The sequence below is a fragment of the Ursus americanus genome, chromosome 6, assembly GCF_024610735.1.
Source record: "Ursus americanus isolate L20-20 chromosome 6, mUrsAme1.1.p, whole genome shotgun sequence".
Classification (NCBI taxonomy): Eukaryota; Metazoa; Chordata; class Mammalia; order Carnivora; family Ursidae; genus Ursus; species Ursus americanus.
The window spans coordinates 34864692-34888091 of NC_142132.1; the positions used below are offsets into that span (position 1 = coordinate 34864692).

The 23400-nt window shown below is 39.0% G+C and overlaps 1 protein-coding gene across 4 annotated transcripts in view; it reads right to left on the minus strand.

The window, feature by feature from the left end:
* The window catches only part of PCGF5 (polycomb group ring finger 5), a 124960-nt gene that overhangs the window by 39103 nt on the left and 62457 nt on the right, over positions 1-23400 (minus strand). For all 4 annotated transcript variants that reach the window (XM_087862910.1, XM_045810014.2, XM_045810013.2 and 1 more), the window contains exons 3-5: positions 9786-9882; positions 2033-2088; positions 1859-1918 (exon numbers count right to left, since the gene is read on the minus strand). In XM_087862910.1, the coding sequence (XP_087719036.1) occupies positions 1859-1918; positions 2033-2088; positions 9786-9882 (213 nt within the window). The remainder of the gene's footprint in view (positions 1-1858; positions 1919-2032; positions 2089-9785; positions 9883-23400) is intronic.

Below are 23400 nucleotides of genomic sequence, written 5' to 3' on the forward strand. Positions count from 1 at the left end.
CCGATTCATTTATTGACAGAGTCCCGTTCACTCTGTGTTTGATATGCATTGTGCTAGGCTTGGGGGAACATCGAAACTAGAGTGTTATCATCCTCACCCTCACAGCTGTCAGGGTACAGGAGGAGATACAGGCAAGTAAAGAAAACCGACAGATGGAGAAACACGATAAAGACTCTGATGGAAGAGGTAAAAATAGACTATGTGGGCACCTATAAGAGAGGTATCCAAACTTGGGGTGAAGCAGAGATTCAGGGAAGATTTCCAGATAAATATCTCTAAGCTGAAACTTGAAAGAACTAGCCAGCCAAGCATTACCGTACAGAAAATCCCGGGGGGGGGGGGGGAATCACATGTTAGCTCCTCTTTAATGCCTAATAAAAGCATTACAGTTGTATCATAAACGGCAGGTGGGTTCTCTTACCTCTGCATTCTTTCTTCTGTATATTTATGTGGAACCCACATAGGAGCTACCTTTTATGAATCAAACTCCCAGCACCAACAAAAGATTCACATACTCAAGATAAAACATACAATACTTTCAAAAGAGAGAAATATGGGTGAAGGGAGATACAAAGTAGACTGTAGTCCTTCATGAGTCTATCTATAGGATACACTGAGTCCTGGACTAAGCCTTCTATATACTTTATGATGACAGTCCCTTGGTTTCCTGTTCTCTTGAAAAGACAGTCAAAAATTGGAACATTTAGTCAACTTTATATTACCTATATTTTTATCATAGCACTACTGCCTAAACTGCAACTTACACTTGGGTAAAACAAGTCTTTAGTGAAGTAATTTTTTGGTCAGGCTTGGGCTTCTTTGCCCATTTTGTTGTTATAGATAAAAAATAATCCCTAACTACCTTATTCCAGTAATTGAAAACTATTCTCAAACCTCCCCTGCTATTGGAAGCCAGCCTTGAACAGTTAAGTTGAAGTAATAAAACTATAAACCTCAGTTTACAGATGAAAAGAGAAAGACAGGATTTCCTCACCTATCTTAATGATAGGTAACTGATAATCCTATGATCTTAAGGGAAAAACAAGGGTGGGAGACTGAGCTCACAATGAGCCTATAAAAACACACATACATTCTTAGAAGATTTCAATGGTATTTAGGCTATCCTGAAGTAAAACCCATATTAACTAACAGTGGGAAAAGCATACTATTCCTTTTAATTTCAGGTATGTTATGCTTTCCCTCCCCCCCCCCCCGTTGTGTGAATTATACACACTAAAAGCCTTTCCTCTGCCCAGTAATGTCTGCCACTTTGCTGAGATTATTATATATTTAAACTGATGGCAGAGTCTCCTGGGACCCAGAAGAGAAATGTGGACACTCAGTATAAGTGATGGAGACAATTCCCATAAGCACCTAGAAGTATTTTTCATATCTCAGGATATATAAATTTGTATCATCTGCGTTCCATCTATAAACATGTAATTCCAGATTATCGGAGCACAGACAGATGCCCTGATCTGGCACTCAGCCACATCTTGGTTCCTTCTCCAATAAAACAGAAAACCCCTCAGTGTTCAGTTGCAGACTATGGCTATTTCTTCAGTTTCCTTTAGCTCTCCAGGAAATATTGCTATAATCAGTAGTCAGTTTTATCTCCTTTTTCTCTTCCCAAAGTCCAATTTTCTCTACTTCCAATTGCCTTCATTGGTGTGACTCCAGATTTACACACATGTATATAAAATCTCATGGTACTGTACAAAAGGGTCATAATGTAAATGAAGGGCTACATGAATTTTGTACGGGAGAAATCTTGAGCTTGGTTCAAGATTTAGTTCACCAAAGCTACAAAAAGCCACTTGGAGAGATTGTATCAGCTACAGACATAAGAAAAAGTCACCTTGTCCATTTTCTTGAGGCTTATTTTTCTTCCAAAATTCAGATTCACGCTCAAGTTCCTCTAATTTAAAAGAAAAAAGAAGTATAAAAATAATAGAAACAATCATGAAATCTTTAATAGAAACGTTGACTTCACAGAACACAAAAATCTGCAAGAAGCCAAAAAGCAACTTACGTTCTCGTAGTCCAGGGACCAGCTTAAATATAATTTCCTCTAATGTATTATCCAACCTTCCAAAGGGGAAAAAAGAGAATATACTAACAATGAAGATATTAAAATCCACTATTTAAACAGAGATCTGTACTTACACGTATTACAAAATGCAGGACACAGACGATGTTAGCGCAGGCACCATACTAACTCCTCCGCACGCAGAGGATACCCATTTCTAGCCTTTCCCTCAGGGGCAGATCAGTTACAAAAATGGCCCAGTCCCCAGCTCTCTCTACATCTCTACTCTCTAAACAGGACTTCGAAATTCCTCCCTCAAAAAAAGGGTGGCATCTATTTCCTCACCTCCAGAATATACATGGGCTAGCCTTGAAACGTGCTTATCAGGCCAACAGAATGTGGCACAGGTGACACCGTGCTTAATTCTGAGCCAAAGCCTTGAGAGGCCTCCCATTAATTCTGTGCCCTCGCTCTTAAAATCCTGCCACCCTGAGAACGAGTCTGGAGGCTGGCACACCACGTACATGCCAGGCCACCCTGCTGAGGCCATCATTCATTCACTGCGGTCTCCTGAGTGAGCCCAGCCAACACCCAAGAATCACCTAGATCTGTGAACCACACAGAACTGTGAGGAATAATAAACGCTTTTATTACTGTTTTAAACATGAAATTTAGGGCTTGTTTGTTATGCAGCAAGAGTTGATAGATGTGCTCTCAAACTCTACCACTACTCTGGCTCTTTCCTGTAAAGGAAGTAATGTCAATTCCTTTCTTCTGAGCAATTTAGACCTTTTGGTCATTCTATCTTTCTAGATAAGAAATGTAAATATTTATCTCGACATTTTTCCTGTTTCCTTTTCCTGCCATGGAGGAGTGAAACACCTCCTTTCCGTGGCTGGTCCTTCAGTCTCCTCCTGCTCCCACAGCCCTCCTCTCTCCCCATTCCCCTCACCGGGCTCAGCAGCATTACTCTCCTAGAATACAAACACATACAACTTTCGCACATCTAAAAAGCCCAAAAATCTTTGCTGAACCAATTGTCTTTTCAAGCTGTTAGCAGTTTCTCAATCTTTTCTTCCAACTAAAGCATGATCAACATTATTTCTGCCACACACTCTGGGCTTTGCTTCTTTTACTCTACTGAAATCATCATGACTTCCACATTGAATAGGTTGAAATTCTTGTTTTAGAATTACTTTAAAAATTGCAGATGATTTTTAAAAGTAATTTTTCTCCTATATTGCTCTATAGCAGTTTGACAGTGTTGCCAACACTGCCCCTTGAAAATCCCCCTTCCTGATTCTCCTTTTTCCTGTCTGCTTTTCTTTGTCCCTAAGTATTTTTCTTTTTCCAACTGCCTCAAAATCTGAGTGTTCTCCACTGCTGTGCACTCTGCACTCTTTGACCTCTGCTACCAGCTGCCTGCCCTGATGATTGCGTCCACGTTTATGGCTTGAAAACGAACCTACAGACAAGATGACACGTGTACACACCAATGCATATACATTACACCTCTCTGCTGAGCTCACGGTCTGTATTTCTAGCCGAAGTTGAAGATCTCAAGCACCTCCTTTTGCTCATCACTGTCAAGACCGTCCCATCTACCCTTCAACAAAATACTGAATACCTCTCTCAGTGTCTTACTTTTTAAAAATTAAATTCAGAAATGATATCATCTCTCTCCCAAATAGACTCAAAATGCAAGAATTATCTGAGCCTTCTCCCACCTTCCTCTCAATTCACACATTCACTCACCCAGCCCCACTGACCACGCCTTCTCCATGTTTCTCCCACCTAGTCTTCCCACACCTTCCATGCTTCCACTCTGCCAACGGCCACCCTACTGACAGGACAGCACAGAGCTCCTTCCCTTCAAGCTGACATGCTCACCGTGAATCTTCCTTAAGCACTAATTTGATCATTACCTGCCTGCTCAAGAACTAATTTCGTCCCACCACCTGGCTTTGAGTGTTCACATAACTTGAGTCCAACCTAAAACTGTAACTGGTACTACTGTCTCTCTTCCCCAGGCAACTACCTTACTCAGTTACCCTAAGAATGCCTTGTCACTCCCAAGCTGTTTTTCTCCCTCGTGCTCTTCCTCCTGGCTCATATACTCTTCTCTTGCTCTCCAACCCAACCAATGTCACTTTATTCTTTAAGACTTAATTCAAATACTAACTCATTCATATTTTTCCCCCAGACTATTTAATAACAGTAGTACTTAAGAGAAGTATTTTTCTTAATTTTTTTTATCAGAGTAATACACATACAAATTTACAGATCAAACTTCCTCACAAAATTTATATTAAAATACAACATTTTCGGGGCGCCTGGGTGGCACAACGGTTAAGCGTCTGCCTTCGGCTCAGGGCGTGATCCTGGCATTATGGGATCAAGCCCCACATCAGGCTCTTCCGCTATGAGCCTGCTTCTTCCTCTCCCACTCCCCCTGCTTGTGTTCCCTTTCTCGCTGGCTGTCTCTATCTCTGTCAAATAAATAAATAAAATCTTAAAAAAAAATACAACATTTTCATGCCCCACCCTCCCCAAACCTACTTCTTACAACCCCAGAGGCAGCCACTTTCAAATCTAACCTGTTTCTTCTGGTAGCCATGCCTTTTCTGCTGTCTAAATTCTTTTGACTTCCTTTTATGGAAAATAAAGATTTGGTTCTCTGATATCATCTTGCCAGCCCTCTTTCTTCCCAACATATACTACTCTCATCTTCCTGATATATTTTTATTACCATTTTTTTGTTTAATAACCAATGTTTACATGGTTATAATTATATAAATATTTACAGTGTACTCTGATTATAGACATCCCCTCATTCAACTTTTTCCTTTCCTTTCCTTTCCTTTCATTTTCATGTACCTATTCCCAAATTCTTTAAAATAATTTGTTCTCTAAAAAGAATTTGTTCTCAAACAGATCAGGAACCAATGAGTTTCATTTCTGTTCCTCTGAGGCATCCCTCACCAAACTGATGTCCTCTGTCCTCCTATCCAGTTTAGGACTGATTTACTCCAAGGTCAGCCATCAAAACCACATCCTTGCATGAACCATCATTTCCCTTGTTTGTCCCCCTCTCACTTGCTCAAAATTATTTGGTACAACCACAACACTGGCTAAATCCAATTCTCCATCAACCTCCATCCATGGCTAGAAAAAACACAACCACACCCCTATGAATTCCTAACTACAACTCTGACGTGCCTTTAAATTTGTTAGGAATCCTACTATACTTCCCCAATTTATTCTCTCACATTCCTGGATAACACAATTTTTTTCTCTCCTCAAGCCATTACACCCCCTCTTTGAATCCTTACTCTTGGCTGATAAACATTTTTCTCTCGAAAAACTTCCACAGACTCTGACCACCATATGTGCCTACAGTACGTGCACCCACACACACCACCCTCCTGTCTGTTGCTACAAATGATCTGTCAGTGCTCCTAGATAAAGCCAGTCTCATTATTATAATAATATATATGTAATTCATATATCTTATAATATAATAAGCCCTCACTTATTCTATTGGATTCCATTTCCTCTCATCTACACAAGAACATTGTTTCACCAATCCCCCACTCCACTCTATTATTAACTTTCTGTTCTCTACTGGACCATTCCCTTCAAACATGCCATTTTTTTGGCCTGTATCAGAAGCAGTAGAAATCTTGACTGTATTTCCCCTAACAGCTACTATTCCATGTCTTTGCTTCCAATTTTGACAAAACTTTGAAAGAGTTGTCTATACTTAACTTACTGTATCTAATTATTCTTTCTCCCTTTCCCTCTTGAAACAATCCAATCAGGTTTTTGCTTTATGACTCTACTGGAAGTGCTCTTGTCAAGGCTGATGACCTCCATATGTTGTGAAATCCAACCATCGATTCTGTATTCACCTTACTTGACTCCAGGAACATCTGACACAGTTGATTACTCTCTCTCTCTTTTTTTTTTTTTTTGATACACATCCTTCACTTGGGTTTCCAAACCACACTCCTGGATTTTCCTTCTACTTCACTGACTGAGCCTTTTCAGCTTCCCTTGCTGATTCCTTCTCCTCACTCTGATCTCTCAATGTGGGAATGCTCCAAGGCTCACTCCTCGGTCCTCTATTCTTCTCTCTCTGTACTCCCTCAAGTGAACTCATCCTGTGTTTCAGTTTAAATACCTTCTATACGCTGAATACTACCAAATATTTATCTCCAGCCAGACCTCTTCCTTGAACCACAGACTTGTATATCTACCTGCCAACTTTGCCTCTTCTATGAAATGATTAACAGACTCAACATGTCCAAAGCCAAACTCCCAATCTACCCCTTCCACAAAGCTGCTCTATCCTTAGTCTTCCTTGTCTCAGTTGATGACAACTCCATCATTCCAGCTGCTCAGTCAGGACTCTCAGGTCAGGGTCTCCTCTTTCTCTACTCTACTATATCCAATCCGCTAGCAAGTCCTGCTGGATCTTCCTTCAAACTCTATCTAGGATATAACCATCTCTTGCGCCCTTTGTGGCTACCATCTCTTACCTGGATCGCTGCAATTACCTTTTAACTGCTCTCCCTGCTTCTACCTTTGCCCTGCGATGTACATTCTCAACATGGCCATCAAAATAATCCTTTTGAGTCAGGCCATGTCCATCCTCTAACCAAAACTTTGCAGTGGTTCCCCATTTCACTCAGAGTAAAAGATAACATTTTTACAGTGGTCTACATGACACCCACTATCTCTCTGCCCTCATCTCCCACTGTTCTCTCCCTTGGTCACTGGTTTCCTTGCTGATCCTCAAACAAGTTTCAGGTGTACTCCTGACTTAGTTCCTTTGCACTGGCTGTTCCCTTTATCTGGAACAGGCATGCTTTCCCGAGATTTATATATGGCTAACTCCCTCATGGCCATTAATTCTTTGCTCAAAGCTTACCTTGCCAATGAGGCCTACCCTCACCATTTCATTTAAAATCGCAATCTGTCCCTCCCTTCACACTCCTGATCCCCCTCACCAGCACCTTCTCCTTTTTCCCCTTTGTACTTTCTAATGTACCATGTAAGTTATTTATTATACAATTTGTTATCTATCTCTCCCCACAAAAATATTACTGATACAAAGACAAAAATCGTGATCTATTTTGCCCACTAAACACCTAGTATGATGCCTGAACATAGCAGGCATTTAGTAAATATCTGAATGAATGATTCCTCATAGCGTTTTCCATCCTCCTTCTACCATCTCTATCAGCGATGTCCAGTAGAAATATAATGTGAGTCAAATATGTAATTTTAAGTTTTCTAGTGGGCACGTTAACAAAAGTATTTTACATATTTTGTGTAAAATTCTAATGTTTTGTTTATGCATTAAAATATTTAACAATGCATTTGTTTAGTAATTTTAATTTACTTAACAGTAAGGTTCTATTTAATGTAAAGGTATTCCCGCTGTTTCAGGGTTTCATTTAAATTAAATAAGATTTAAGATTCTCTTCCTCAGGTGAAGAAGCCTTAATCCCCCTAATTTTTTGCTAACAAAATCTGTTTATGTTCTGGCAGTAATATGTCCAGCCTCAGGCATAAATCAGAATTTGCTAAGGCACCTCTAGACCCCACACCACCCTTTTACCTAGGGTTTGCATGTGCCCTAGTTCAGACCAATAAGAGAAAGCCTGCTGGGGGACCTGTTGGTGAAGATCTTCTGCCTGCCACCTCCCATCAGACTTCGTCTCCTGGATCTGCTCGACCATCACTTTCTAACTCCCATTCTTGCTCCCATCACTTCTCATCTTTTCCGCAAGGCTTTACTGAGAACCCACTGTATTCTAGGAGTTATCCCCAAGTGCCAAAAATACTGAGTTCTTGTTCTTATCATCTCCGTGAGTTTGTCTTTAAAAGTTATTCCTTTGTAGAATAATTTTAGTGGGATAGGAAGAAAAAAAAACTCTATAAAGGATATCATTAGATAAACTGACAAAACTGGAATATAGAGGATAGATTAAAATATTATACCAGTGTAATCACACTGTAGTTATGTAAGATAATATCTCTAGTTGTAGGAAATACACACTAAAGTAGTTAGGGGTAAGGGGCCATGAGGTATGTAACTTACTCTCAAATGGTTCAGAAAAAAACAGGGAACAGGTAGGCATGCACATGATAAAGCAAATGAGATAAAATGTTAACAATAAACTAATCTGAGTAAAGAGGATGCAAGCGTTTCTCATATTTTGGGAACTTTTTGTGAGTGTTAAATTATTTCTAAATAAAAAGTTAAAAAATGTGATATACTTTAGCCAAGGGATTACATTTGATTAAATGGTGATTGGATCCCTTCAGGTATCTAACAGTCAAAACCAAAAGTTAATTTTTCTTCCAACAAAGCACTTTAAAATGGAGTATGTAATAATTACTGTTTGGCATAGTTTTTAATAAAAGCATCAGGAAAAAATTTTAAGTGAAGAGTTTGCCCTGTTCTTCTCTGAGTGACTTCATTCAGGGTTTCCTGACCTCTGTACTGCTAACACTTGGGGCTGGCTCCCTGACGTGGGAGGAGGCTGTCCTGTGAATCACAGGACACTCAGTGGTGTCCAGCATCCCTAGCCCTTACTGGACACCAGCAGTACCCACTCAGACCTGACGATCAAACACGTCTCCAGATGTTGCTCAAAGTACACCGGGGGGACGGGGGTAGCAAAATCACCAGTGGTTGAGAAACACCGATCAGGACTACAGACCACAGTAGAACAGTGGTTCTCAAATGTTCGCTTATATCAGAAACACCTGGAAGGCTTGCTAACTAAGATGAGCCCCACTCCCGAGTTTCTGAATCAGCAGGTCTGAGGGGGGGTCGACAACTGTCATTTTTAACAAGACACTAATGGTTTGGGGACCACACTTTGAAAACCACTGGGCTTGACATTTACCTATAGATAAATTACTCCAATGACAGGCACTAAAATTTTTTAAAAAGTCTGAAATGTAGGACTTGCAAATCCCTATTTATAGAATGATGGCAAACATCACAGAGATTTTGAGGGTTATATAGGGGCTATCTAGAGAATATCTAGCTCTGTGTTTAGCCGTGTACTTCCCTAAGATCACACAGCTGATCTGTGGTGGAGCTACGGTAGGAAAAATAGGGTGCTGATGGGTTTAGTGGTAAGGACATCTGGCTTCAACACGTTGAAGCCCTAGGAAAAGCTGTGTCACTTCTCTAAGTTTCAGTTTCCTAATCTGGAAAAAAAGGGTTTAGATTAGGATCTTAAAGACTAATTCCAGCTTTAAAAATACAGAATATACTTAAGTGAATAGTAGTCATTTAAAAAAATTCTTTAAGTTTTACATAAACCTTTGTATACTTTTTTGAGATAACTAAAAAATTACTAGTACAAGGTCAGCCTCTCTCACTGTTAGGTCTGCCCTCTTTCCACTACCATGTTGCTCAATAAAAGTAGAGATGTGCAGACTATCAAAATACTGAAAATAACTACAACTAAAGGAGCTTTGAGATAAAGCTATAATTTTAAATTTGGAAATGTATTTCTTATTTAATGTTTAATACGTACAGACTTATTTTTAAATTCCTCTTAATAAAACGCCTTAAAATGAAACAAAATGCTTTAAAAAGAAAAGTAAACAAATTCATAAAACCTGTATTAACTGAGTCAAGGAGCTAACAAATATTATGCTGCATAATAAAACATATTAAGAGTTCATATAATTTAAGTTAGATGAACTATAAAGTACATTTACTTACCTCAACATTTCTAATGGATTTGTCTCATGCACTTGATTGCCACACCTTGGACAGTCATTGCTATCTTCAAAGTGCTGGACAATACAAGTTTTACAGACTAAGAAGAAAGAAGATGTTCGATTAAAATGCATCATTTGAACTTAAACTAAGTGTAATTAGAAATAGTCCTTAAGAATTGCCTATTATAGGCAGAATACTATTCTTTAACCAAACTTTATAAAACTTAAAATTCTAACACTGTAAAAAAACCCAAAAAACCAAAAAAACAACCAACCAAAAACACAAATGAAACAAAGCTTACGGTCAACTAAAAAGTATATACTACTCTGCTGATTGCTTTCTTAACTATATTGACAAACCAAATAATTTATTCATACTACTATGAAAAAGCTGGTATGTATTTATATAAAACAACAGTTCTTCTCATTTAAAGAAGGACAAAGAAAGGTATAAACTAATAAGTCTGCAGTGACTTCTTTTGAATGCAACATAAATAGTTCTTAATAAAACTTGAGAGCTTTCAACATGTTTGGATTACTTTCGCTTGACAGGGTGCTCCTGGGACAAACGGGGAGTTACAATGGAACTTCTGGCCTTTGCAGAGCATGGTGAGTCTGTGCTCACAAGTACCGCAATTCCACGGAGCCTGGAATATGGGGAGTGGCATCAAGTTGGTACAAAGGCATGAACGATAAAGTAGAAGAACGACTGAGAAGATGACAGGGATAAGTAAGATTTTAAATAAAGGTTCTAAACAAAGACAATAGAAATATGATTTGTGGGGGCGCCTGGGTGGCACAGCGGTTAAGCGTCTGCCTTCGGCTCAGGGCGTGATCCCGGTGTTACGGGATCGAGCCCCACATCAGGCTCCTCTGCTATGAGCCTGCTTCTTCCTCTCCCACTCCCCCTGCTTGTGTTCCCTCTCTCGCTGGCTGTCTCTATCTCTGTTGAATAAATAAATAAAATCTTAAAAAAAAAAAAAAAAGGAATTCTTTAAAAAAAAAAAAAGAAATATGATTTGTGGATTTGTGGCTACTAGCCCATATAGCCTACTCTTCCTCTAATAGTACGAATCTTTCTGGCTATGAATCTCTCTCACCTTTTCCTTAAGTTTTTATTAACTACTATGTCAACTGTCTTGCCCAAAAACCTTAAACATATTTAAAGCACCTGAACTATAAAAAAAAATTTTTTTTAAAGATTTTATTTATTTGACAGAGAGAGAGACAGCCAGCGAGAGAGGGAACACAAGCAGGGTGAGTGGGAGGAAGCAGCAGGCTCCCAGCAGAGCAGGGAGCCTGACACGGGGCTCGATCCCAGGACCCTGGGATCAGGCCCTGAGCCGAAAGCAGACGCTTTAACGACTGAGCACCCAGGCGTCCCTGAACTATAGACATTTTTTGATCTAATTCCCTATCCCAATAGCCCTGTCCTCTATTTTATTACTCTGTGTAATCTGAAATTTTCACCTGCTACAGATCACCTCCCCCAACTCCCTTTTTCAACTCCACTACAAACTACTTCTTTGCCCCCTCCTCATGCCTCACACAATCTAAAAGAAGAAGTTTAGCTAAACAACTGATCAAAAGTAAACACTAGGATTCTTCTGAGATTAGGTCTGAAAATTCAAGCATATCACATACACTGGTCAGAGCAACAATGGTCAAGGAAGAATTCTAGGTATCTAATTTTAAAGTCATTAGTATATATATACAGAATGGGATCTTGGTATTTCCTTCCACCTACTCATCGGCTCAACAGACAATGAAGGCCATGCACTGTACTAGGATGTAGAGGCAAACAAAACAAAGTCCATACCTTTATGGAACTTATATTCTATTTGGAAAGGCACACAAAGAATTTTAGTTAGTAACACATGATATTTACCAAAAAAAAAAAAAAAAAAAAAAGGTAGACAGAGTGTTAAGCACTGGCAGCTATTTTAGAGTGGCCAGGGGAGGACTTTCTAAGATGACAACATATGAACAGATTTTTTTTTGTTGTTGTTGGATAAGTACACCTGAATTCCATTTTCTCTACCTCTTTTTACCATGACATATAGCTTTAAGGACAATATCCCTTCACTAAAATTCTCCTCAAATTTGGATGAAAGACAGTATCAGAAAACCTTAAACATTAAAGGGCTTAAATAGCAATACTTGCTCTGTCTTCCAAAACTCTTGGCCCCAAAAATGTTCTAAATGTCTTTTAAAAAGTCAATATTTGGGAAGGGAGGACTTTCTTGGTAAGCTATACCGAAGTGGAGAACAGAGAAGCTAAATTCTTTTAAAAGATTGCTGGTATTTGCTCTTTTCCCAGGACACTAGATAAGTCTCTGAAATTTGGAAAAGAAGGCAAAAAGGACAGATTAAGAGGCAAGAATGAAGAGTATTACAAAGCCTGATCCTATCCTGAATCTCTGATCTGACCCTGGAGCTCTGATCCTTGTGGTTCAAAAGGTTTATCACACTCAAAGGGCTCAGGAATTCCTACCTGTCTACCAGCCTTGGCCCAAACAGAGGCAAGTGACATGCCCAGAGCAAGTCCTCATCCAGGTCAGCCAAAAGATTAAGGGTAGGAGCCTGTCTTCCCAGGGGCTAAGATACTAATCTGGGTTGGTAAAGGAAGAAATCTAAGGATCATCCATCCAGACATGCACACAGTTTCAAGAATAAGGCTGTGTTCACTGCTTAAGGTGAAGGCAGCACCAGTGCCCAAGGATGCTGATGGGGAATATTCATCGGTATCTAGATCTGAACTGTCCAATATGGCAGCCACTAGCCACATGTGGCTGAGCACTTGAAATGTTCCCAGTTCAAGTTGAGATGTGCTTTCAGCGTAAAATGTACATCAGATTTCAAAGACTCAGCATGAAAAAATAATCTCATCAATTTCATGTTAATCACATGTTAAAATATTTTAGACATACTGAATTAAATAAAATATATTAAAATTAATTTCATTTGTTTCTTGTTTTAAAATGTGGCTACCAGAAAATTTAAAGCTACACTCGTGGCTCACATTTTATTTCCACTGAATGAGTGGTGTTTTAGAGGGATGCAGAAAGCCCCATCAGGAGGTGAATTTATTTTTCACACCAACATCTGAGATACAGTACTTTATTCTACTTCTGAAATGAAGAAGAGGTTTCCATAGGCTAGGTTACCTCCCTACTCTGATGAATGGCTGTGCAGAGACTTGAATCCAGGTTTTCTGATATGAAATCACAAATTTTATGTCAAATTTTAAAGATTTTTTTAACTTTACAAAGGAAAAGAATGTTATGTAAAAATACCAGCTGTATCAGGCACCACCCTAAATGCTTCATTTATTTAATTGAACACTAATTAATAATTTAATCCTTGTTACAACCCTATTAGGTAATATTATTAGGCCTCTTACAGCTGAAGACACTGAGAAGAACTTTAGTAATTTGCCAAAAATCACTAAGTGGGAAAAGCCAGGGTTTAATCAAGAGCCCATTTTCTTAACTAACACATGCCTAGTGACACGTTTTCTTCTAATTTTATTTCTATAGGTCTATAATACATAGAAAAAGAATGTCTTGCCCCTTAATTTGGGAACCTTAAAAATGTCTATCCGTAGAATCAGATTTTTTTTTTTTAAAGATTTTATTTATTTATTTGGCAGAGATAGAGACAGCCAGCGAGAAAGGGAACACAAGCAGGGGGAGTGGGAGAGGAAGAAGCAGGCTCATAGCAGAAGAGCCTGATGTGGGGCTCAATCCCGTAACGCCAGGATCACGCCCTGAGCCGAAGGCAGACGCTTAACCACTGTGCCACCCAGGCGCCCCCAGAATTAGATCTTTTAAGCTAAATGTTTTGCACAAAATAGCCCTTTAAGCAACTTATTTATCCCTTAAAAAAAAAAAAACCTCTAGAAAATACATTTCCCACATGCTTTTAAAAGCTGTTACATAAAGCACAACCTAATATGAATTAAAACCTGAGAAAATCCAGGCCAGAATTTCAGTGAAACTGAAAAAAGTAAAAGGAGGATTTGCTTTCCCCTTAGATATACTTAAAAAACCCATCATTACAAAACTGACCTTTGCTTCTTAGTTTATAATTTTGTTTATACTAGCTAGAAAATGAATTTTTAAAATATCTTGAAGTTTTAATACCAAGCTTTCTAACTGCTCAATTGCTGTACTGGTTAATTCAATTGGTCCAAGAAAGATGTTGAAAAAGTACCCGCCTGTGTTTAAGACTGCGTATGGAGACCAACTGGAGTTTTCGCTCTCACCAGCTACTCTACAGACAGGTGCTGTAGCCACAAGAAATACCTGGGTCAGAAAGGGAGTCAGGCTCACCAAAGATATCCCTAGTTGGAAAAACACTTAAATAGCAACAAGTGCTAACATTTACTGAGTACTAACCGAATATCAGGCTCTGGGCTCAAGGCTTTGTATGGATTATAGAATGGACTTTTACCACCCCCTTTGGCAAATGAGAAATGCAGTACCGGAGAGCCTGAGCAGGCTGCCCACAGCTGGCCAGCTGTGTCGCAGAGACGATATCCACCCTCGGGTTGTGCAACTCCAGGCCTACAATCCACACCCCTATGCAACACATCTTAATGTCAATAACACTTGGTCCCTGGCATTAAGATTTCATATTTTTAACTGATGCTTACATTTAGCCCATCACAAACAGCATTAAACTTCTGCCTAAAGCTTACTAAGACCAAATCATTCCTTTGACCATTTCTTCTATTTGAGCTAGGTTGCTGTACAAATTAATACAGTAAGAGTCATTGTGTCATCTAAAGCAGTGGTTCTTTTTTTGGGGTATGTATATAAAATAGAATGTTAGTCATAAAAAAGAATGCAATCTTGCCCTTTACAACAACATGGATGGACCTACAGGATAAGTGAAATAAGTTAGAGAAAAACAAATACCATATGACTTCATTTATATGTGGAATCTAAAAAGAAAAAAAAGGAACAAACAAAACAGAAACAGATTCAGAGATAGAGAACAAACTGATAGTTGCCAGAGGGGAAGAGCCTGGGAGGGGGGGTGAATGAAATAGGTGAAGGGGATTAAGAGGTACAATCTTCCAGCTATAAAATAAATAAGACACGGGATGTAATGTATAGCATAAGGAATAGTCAATGTTACTGTAACAACTTTATATAGTGACAGATGGTAACTAGGCTTATTCTGGTGACCATTTCATAATATATATAAACATCGAATCACTATGTTGTATACCTAAAACTAATACAATATTGTATGTCAATTATTCTTCAGTAAAAATATATGTTTTTTAAAAAAGCAGTGGTTCTCAAATCACCACAATCACCAGTGCGATTTTTTTTTTTTTTTCAAAAAAACAGATTCGTGAACCACACCCGAAGGTCAGCACCAGGACCCTAACTTTGCAAAGCTCTCTCGCTGAGGCGGCCAAAAAAGAACTGGGAAATCCTGACCAAGGATTCAGTCAGAAGTCACTTTATTATTCACATTAGGAAATCACTGTCACAGGATAAAACCCAATCAAAAGAATATGGAATTAATGCGCTCTTTCCTTATAATGCAGATTCACATGAGAAGCCAAGTAGTACAGCAAGGTTGTTCTAGATAAAAATAATCTTGCAGCGGACTGCTTGGATCTGAATCCCAGTTCTCTCATTAGGCAAATTACTTACTCTTTGTTTCTATGTACAGGGGAGATAGCAAAGGTTCCTATCTCACAGGGTTCTTGTGAAGATTAAATGAGGTAATATAAGTAAAATGTGTAAATGAGTGTTGGAGAACTTGCAAATATTCAGATGTGAGCTATCACTGTGTAAGATCACTGGATGAGCATAAAGTGATGAGGAGGAGAACTGCAGTAACTGAACATTAGATGGCATTTGACTATGATTAGTTTCATGTGTCCATCTTAAATAACAGATGATCTTCCTAATGGAACTTGAAATGTCTATCATGCATTGGTATTAATCCTCTGCAGCCATGTCCACCCTAGAGATAGTCTTGCAATTTAAGTATGATATTTACGACACACTACTTCACCTAAATGGAAACTCCCAATCTCTTCATGTGTGGTATTTCTTTTTTCTGGGGTGGAGGGTCCAAGATTGACCAACATTTCTCCATTATACATTCCTTCCTTGACTTCTATGTTTAATATAATTCCAGCAAAGTCCCATTGGTCTAGGCCTCACCGTGCTCTGTCTCTTCCTGATCACCTTGCACATACCTGCTCTGAGGCAGGATCATCTGTTGATTTCATAGCTTAACTATTCAAGGACTATCTATCCTACTTTCTTATTCTCAAATTTTTTTTGGAGGGGGCGAGAAAGAGGGAGAGAGAAAAAGACGGAGGGGGGAGCAAGAGAGGGGAGAGAGAGACAGAGAGACAGGGAGAGGTGGAAGAGGGGGAGAGGGAGAGAGAGAATCTTAAGCAGGAACCGTGGAGCCCAGGGGGCGGGGCAGTGATCTCATGACCAAGAGATCATGACCTGAGCCAAAATCAAGAGTCAGATGCTTAACCGACTGAGCCACCCAGACGCCCTTATTTTCAAATTCTTGGTGGAGGGGGTTCTTCACAACAGGTACAAGGACCATTTGTTGTTGCTATCTTGGATGTGTGGTCCACCCACGTCTCTTACGTATCAGAGAGCTAGCTTCCCAGCTTTGATGACACAAAGTAATCTACACAAATTTCTCTTCATGAGCACGGATTCTGCTATCACTGATAATAAAATAATAGTATTCTTTTCTTTTGTGTCCTTGGTGTAGTCATTCATTAGTAATGCCCTGTTTATTGAAAATGATCAAACGCTGACTTCCTTTGTTAAAATCATCTGAATATGTTAGTTTTATCTGTTAACATAGAAGCATGCTTTTTCTTCTTTCCTTAAGCACATCACTACCTTTATATGCCAAGAAGGATAGCACTCACTTGATACAGTTTGCCTTTGAAACATTTATCTATTACCTGCTAACGGTCTGTAAGTAAACTGTGGTAATCTGCAAAGAGAGGAGGCATCAGTTTCCTGCTTTTGATACAGTCTTAATGTGTGAAACTGACATTTTTATAAAAGTTTTCCAAAATAGCTGTAATTTGCTTCCATGAGACAGTATCTTCTGGTTTTACTTACATAAGGAACTAACGAACATCTTTATTTCTCTTATGTTATATACATGGCACATTTCTTTCAAAGGCTTACATGAGTTGCAATTTCATGGAGAACGCTAAGGACAGCATTCCTTTCTATTGAGTAGAATGCTTTATTATTGTCTCTACAGGACAGAGGAACAGGCAGCAAAGCAGAGTTTTTTGAACAGGGTCAGGACAGAATCTTGGGATTTAAGCATGGTAGCGGGATCTTAGACCAAATAGTCCAGACCAAAAGGTGCAGAAAGTCTGGAACGTTTACCCCACTTCCACAGACAGGTTTAAGGAGTCAACTAGAGCTCCAGGGTCAAGGTAGAGTCTGGTAGCTCAGTCAGTGCAGGGCCGCCCTCATTCCCCTCCTTATCAACAGAAATTTCATGATCAATCAAAATAATCACTTCCTTACACACATGTTCTTGAATAGCTCTGCTGTTTTCTACTGCACCTCTTCTGTCTCTCTTTCAGCATATCTGGCTCATTCAAACTATTACACTCTGACTAAATCCAACTCTCTACATACTCTGCCTCTACGGGATTAGAGCAGAACACTGGGAGAAACACATGCACCATGCTGATTGGTCTCTCACCTTAAACTCTTGACCATGAACACCAGTGGGGGCCGCATCTGCCAGGCAGTCACACTCAACGCCCCAAGTCCATTATGCTCTTTGCTAATATTTCATACCTTCTCCTCTCCTCAAATCCCCAACATTTCCTCCCCATCCTCACTTTCCACTGATGACCTCACTTCCTTTTTACTGAAAGCAAAAGGAAAAAAAAGAAAAAAACCGGAACAAAGAATTCATACCACCACATCCATTAACTTCCTAGCATCTATACGTGGCGCTCTTGCCCATCCCCCAAACATCCACGTGCCTATCTAAAGCCAAGCTCTGCCTGTGCCTGGATCCCCTCCCAGTGACCCAAAAACATTGCTCCAGTGCTTCTCCCCTTTCTCCTACATTACTTTTTTACTGAGATTCCCAACAACATTCAAATATATTATTTTTCCATCTTAAAAACCAAAACCCAAAAAACTTCTATTGACCCTACTTCCCTTGTGAGCTATCACCTCATTTCAGAGGTACATACATTCACCCCCAACACTTCTCTTCCTAATTTTTTCAACCTTTACCTTCATTAAGGTTAAATACTTATATAATCATAGTACAATAATCAAAACCAGAAAATTAAGAAATTTCCATCCTCTCACACCTATCCAGACTTTCGCTCCTGACCACTCCACTGAAACTGCTCTGCAAGATTACGACCTGCACATAGCTAAGCCTAGAGGTCTAGTCTCGGTCCCATCCTATTCAACAGCTGATTTAGTTGACTCCTCCTCCTTGACATGATATGCAGTTTTCCTCCTAACTCATGCCTCGTCCTCTCCTTCTTAAAGCCACAGGGTCAGTCCTTCATCTTCTTCTCTATCTACACTCATTTCCTTGGTGCTTGCATTGTTAACAAACTATATGCTCTTAAACTCCAGACTCATATGTCCACCTCCCACCCAGGTATCTCTGTTTGGATGTCTCATAGCTAACATTCAATTTCCAAAAAATAATCACCTGATCTTCCACCCTCAGTTTTTCCTATATGATATGATGATATCTTTATCCTTCAAATTTCTGAGGCCAAAAATCTTGAAGGTATCCTTGATTCCTTTTTCTAAATGATAGCTCATTAGCAAATAAAACTCTACCTTCAAAACAAAACCAGAATCTGACCACTTTTACCACCACCACCACCACCACCACCACCACCACGACCACCACCATCACCACCACGTAGGTCTAAGTCATCACCACCTCCTGCTTGGCTTACTGCAATCATTCCTACAGGTCCACTTTCAGTAGTAGTCTGCATGATGCTTTTAAATATAAGTCAGATTATGTCATTCCTCTACTCAAAACCCTGCTGAAATGGGTCTTCAATTCTCTCAGAGTAAAAGCTAAAATCCTTAAAATGGCCCCACAAGAACTGTGCACTGTGCCTGTGGTCCACATCCACCCCATTACCTTTCCCAACTCCTTCGCTCACCGCCATCCAGCCGAACTGGCCTCCTGACCATTTTTAGCATGACAGGCACACACCTGCCTTAGAGCCTTTGCTCTTGCTCTTTCTCTACCTGAAATATTCTTCCCTCAGATATGTGATTAGCTAACTCCTTCACCTCTTTAAGTCTGTTCAAATGTCACTTAATGAGGTCTACCCTGAACAAAGGCTTATTTTAAATCGTAACATCTCACTGATTGCCCTATTCCCTTTACCCAGTTTGACTTTCCTTTTTTCTATAGCATTTAGCACCTTCCACTATACACTGTGATTTACCTATTGCCTACTCTGCTGCCTAATGTGTCCCAGGTGCCCAGTACAGCGCCTGGAGGAGCAGGTGCTCAGTAAATACTGATGGAATAAACGAGGACACAAGGGTTAGGAATTACAGAGGGAGGTAGGATTTTAGGGCCTATAGTGTCCTATTGTAGTCAAATCAGAAATCAGCCCACATTTTCAACTTAAGTAAGGGAAGAGATTCTGAGTTTAATAATTTTTTTGACAATTAAAAAAAAGTTACTTCAAAACACATTAAAATCTGTTTTAGTTTTCTAAAATACAATGATAATTTTCTGTTAATTAAGTAAAGAAATTCAGTGGTTGAGCATTCTGAGAGAACATAGCTTTGTCCACTGGTTTTTAAATTTTTGATACAATATAGTAGTCTGGTAAAAACCAGTATGTTATAAAACATCAGTAGTTATAAAAAAATCTTCAAAGTATCCAAACGGAATTTATCTTCTGCTTTTCTACATGTTTGAACTGTACTTATCCATAATGTTTACATTTGAACATTGTGCCAGACTTTTTTTTTTTTTTTAACAAATTCTATTTATATAGGCATAGAGAGAGAGAACACTAGCGGGGGTTGGGGGAGGAGAGAGAGGGAGAGAGAATCCTAAGCAGGCTCCACACTCAGTATGGAGCCCAACGAGCCCCTCAACCTCATGACCCTGAGGATCATGACCTGAGCCGAAATCAAGAGTTGCATGCTTAACCGACTGAGCCACCTGGGTGCCCCTGTGCTAGACCCTTAAACATACCTGTCCACTAACCGTGATTTCTAACTACATATTTTAGGTACATATTTTATCTCAATCCATCAGTGGTATCAATTCCAAATGATTATGATATAGATATAATTTATTCTCAGAAGTCGATATAAGACAATTTCATTTTTTAATTTGTTATCCCCTAGTTTTGTCTTTGAGTGTCCAGTATGATGCTTTGCTCAACTGTTTAAACATTCCTTACTATCTAACGCAGTTTCAAAAGCTAAAAGAATCATAAATTTATTATAATTTTTCTTTAGCATTATTGCTAATAATAGATGACACCTAGACTGTTTAAAACCTGCAATTATTCTTTCTTATTTAAAAAGAATCATCAAAATGAATGCTATATTCACTTTCATGAACAAATGACTAGTTTCTGCCAAAATATTGTTTGAAACATGTAACATCAGTATACGAATGACCTCATTTCTAATACAATCCTGAAACACTGTATTTGCAACCTATTGAGATTTTAAATGTAATTTCTAATTAGACCTTTGATTTTTATTCTAAAAACAAATCTTGGCCCTAAAAATGGAATTTTATAAAGAATACATTATTGGAAAGTTCAATTTATATCTTTCCTTCATTATAATGGCTATTTATTCAGAATTAATAAATTCAGATCATGACTGGGTACATAATGACAAGTATACTGTCATGCAAACATAGCTGGGAAGAGGCTTTATAATATATAAATATATGTTTATACATATATAAATATAAATATATATATGTTTACATTCATCTGTTTGAAGAAGTTTCAGAAAACAAGACCAAGCAGAAAGAAGAAAAAATAAAATTAGGAAAATGTCATAATTTATTATGAAGATATGCCAGAGTCCGATGTCCAGGATTCAGGACCCAGCTCCAGCATTTGTTAGCTTTGTTACTTAACCTTTCTGAGTCCTGTCTCTGTGGAAAACACTGGAGTAAAATCTGAAATACTCTTCTTTCGAACTTTCTCACAGCTTTCTCTTTCCTATTATTTTGGTCTCTGCTCAAATGGTAACTCCCAAGAAAGACCTTCCCCTGTTTTATTTTCTTCTCTAGCATTTGTTGTACATAACATCTGAAATGATACTGTTTACTTGCTTAGTGTCTGTCTCTCCTATTAGAACACAAGTTCCAGGAGGGCACAGACCAGGCCAGCTTATTTATTGCTGTGCTCCCACTGGCTAGAAGAATGACTGGCACCAAGGAGGTGCTAATAAACACCTGCTGAACGATTAAACAATACCACCCAACTAGAAGGGTTCTCGGGAAGAGTAAATAAGGTAATAAATGTGAAGCTCATGACCACGAATACAACAAACACTCAATAAATAACAGCCATTAGTTTAACCTTTTATTAGCATTTATTTTAATTATGGTATGATTTAATCACTGCCTGATTATAAACCGCCTGGTTGGACTTTGCTAGTATTATAAATGCATGGTCACGAGCTGTGCTTTTCAAACTCATGCACCCCAGAGTCACCTGAAGAGCTTCTTATTACATGGATTTCTGGCCTTCTCCCCAGAGGTTTTGTTTCAGCGGATCTACAGTAAGGCCCAAGAAGCCGCGCTTTTAACAAGCTCCCAGATGGTGGTGCTGCTGTGGGTGCTGCTAGGCTAGAGACCGCACTGCGCACAGCAAATGCAGGAGCCCAAGGTTTTTAAACCTTGAATATTTACACTTCAAGAGATCTCTGTACTTTAAAATACTTGTGTATTTATGATACTTGTTCCAAAACAATAAACAGTTGGTTATACTCAAATTTTATCTTCTGATTAAGCTGTTCCTTCACGTTTACTAATTATCACATAAGATCACCAAGTCCCTTAACTGTCACATCAACTATACTTATTTATCAATTAATCTGTCTTCTTTGCATAAGTTAAAAACTAAGTACAACAATGTTTTTCCAAAGAATTCGTTCTTAGTGAAGGGATTACTGCCACAATCTCTGAAAGGGCACAAAGAAGAAAGCTTTCCTTTCCTGTACCACAGATTTCTATGTCTATAACCTTTTTTTTTTCCTTGAGGAAAGAGTCATCAAATTCTTAAGGAGGCCTCTAACCACAAAAGAGTTAAGAACCAATGCACTGTATTCTTCACATTTTAGCTGCTGGAACAAACTCTTTTGTTTTTAGGTTAAGTGAAAAGTTTTTCATTTTAAGTCAACAACCTATACAACCACAAGCAAATATACTCTAAACAACCTCAAAAAGTTTCTGAGGATCCTGGTGCAAGAGAGAGAGAGAGAGCATCCTTTAATCTACAACTGCCAATCTCTGGTCCCCAATCCAGCATCTCTCCCTCTCTAAGACCTACACGGCTTCCACCTATATTGTAGAAGACAGTTTTTCAAAATACGTAATTCCTACTTGACATTGCCTACATGCTTTTCAAGCTACCTATTACCGCATATGAATCTTTAAAAGAAAATACAGTAAAATAATCAACAAATTGGTCATTTATTCATTTAATCATTTATTAAGCACTCAAGTACCAGGTACCAAGGATACACGTAACCCAAATATAACTGTGGTAACAGGTAGGCGGCATACTTTGGAGGAGATGAGTTTTAAAGGGTGGGTAACGGCCAGCTAGGCATACAGGCAAAGTGCATTATAAGCAGAACATGCCTGAACCACGTACGTACACGTGTGTGCAGTAGACGGTGAGGGAGGAAGAGGTGGGCATAGCTAAGTAGCTTTAATTTCTCCTGAGGGCCCTAGGATTTCTATAGGAAATTCTGGGTTGGTTGAAGAGTGAGTGAGGAAGACAGCAGCTGTTTTAAATGATCACACTTTGACACAGGTTAGAAGTGGGCTGCAGTGACTGCTGAGGAGTAATGAGGGACTGAATAGAACAGTAACAAGGGGGTGGAAGTGAAGGGACAGATTTGAGAGATATTAAAGAGAGAGACCAGACAGGACTCGGTCCCCATTTTGTTAGGGAGGATAAACAGAGTCAAGTGTGGAGCTTATTTCCTGCTGGGATAACTGAGTGTTGGCATCCCATTCATTCATTTTTAGACATGCTGAGCCCCAGGTGGCTTTAGGACATCCAAGTGCACGTCCAATAGGATTCTGAAACTCAGAAGAAAAGTTTATGCCAGAAATAAAGATTTGGGAGACATCAGCACATGCAGCTGAAGTCCCGGAGTAGATGAGCTCACATGGAAAAGAAAACAATCCAAATACACATGTAGAAATTTCTTTTTGGCCTATGAGAAGTTTTTCTGGATGGAGTTTAAGTTCCAAATTTGTCTTTTTTTACCAGTCTACCCCAGTGGCTAGCAGAGTGCCGGACAACTAATTATTTTAAGTAATTCAATAATTATTTGGGTGGACATGTTTATTTC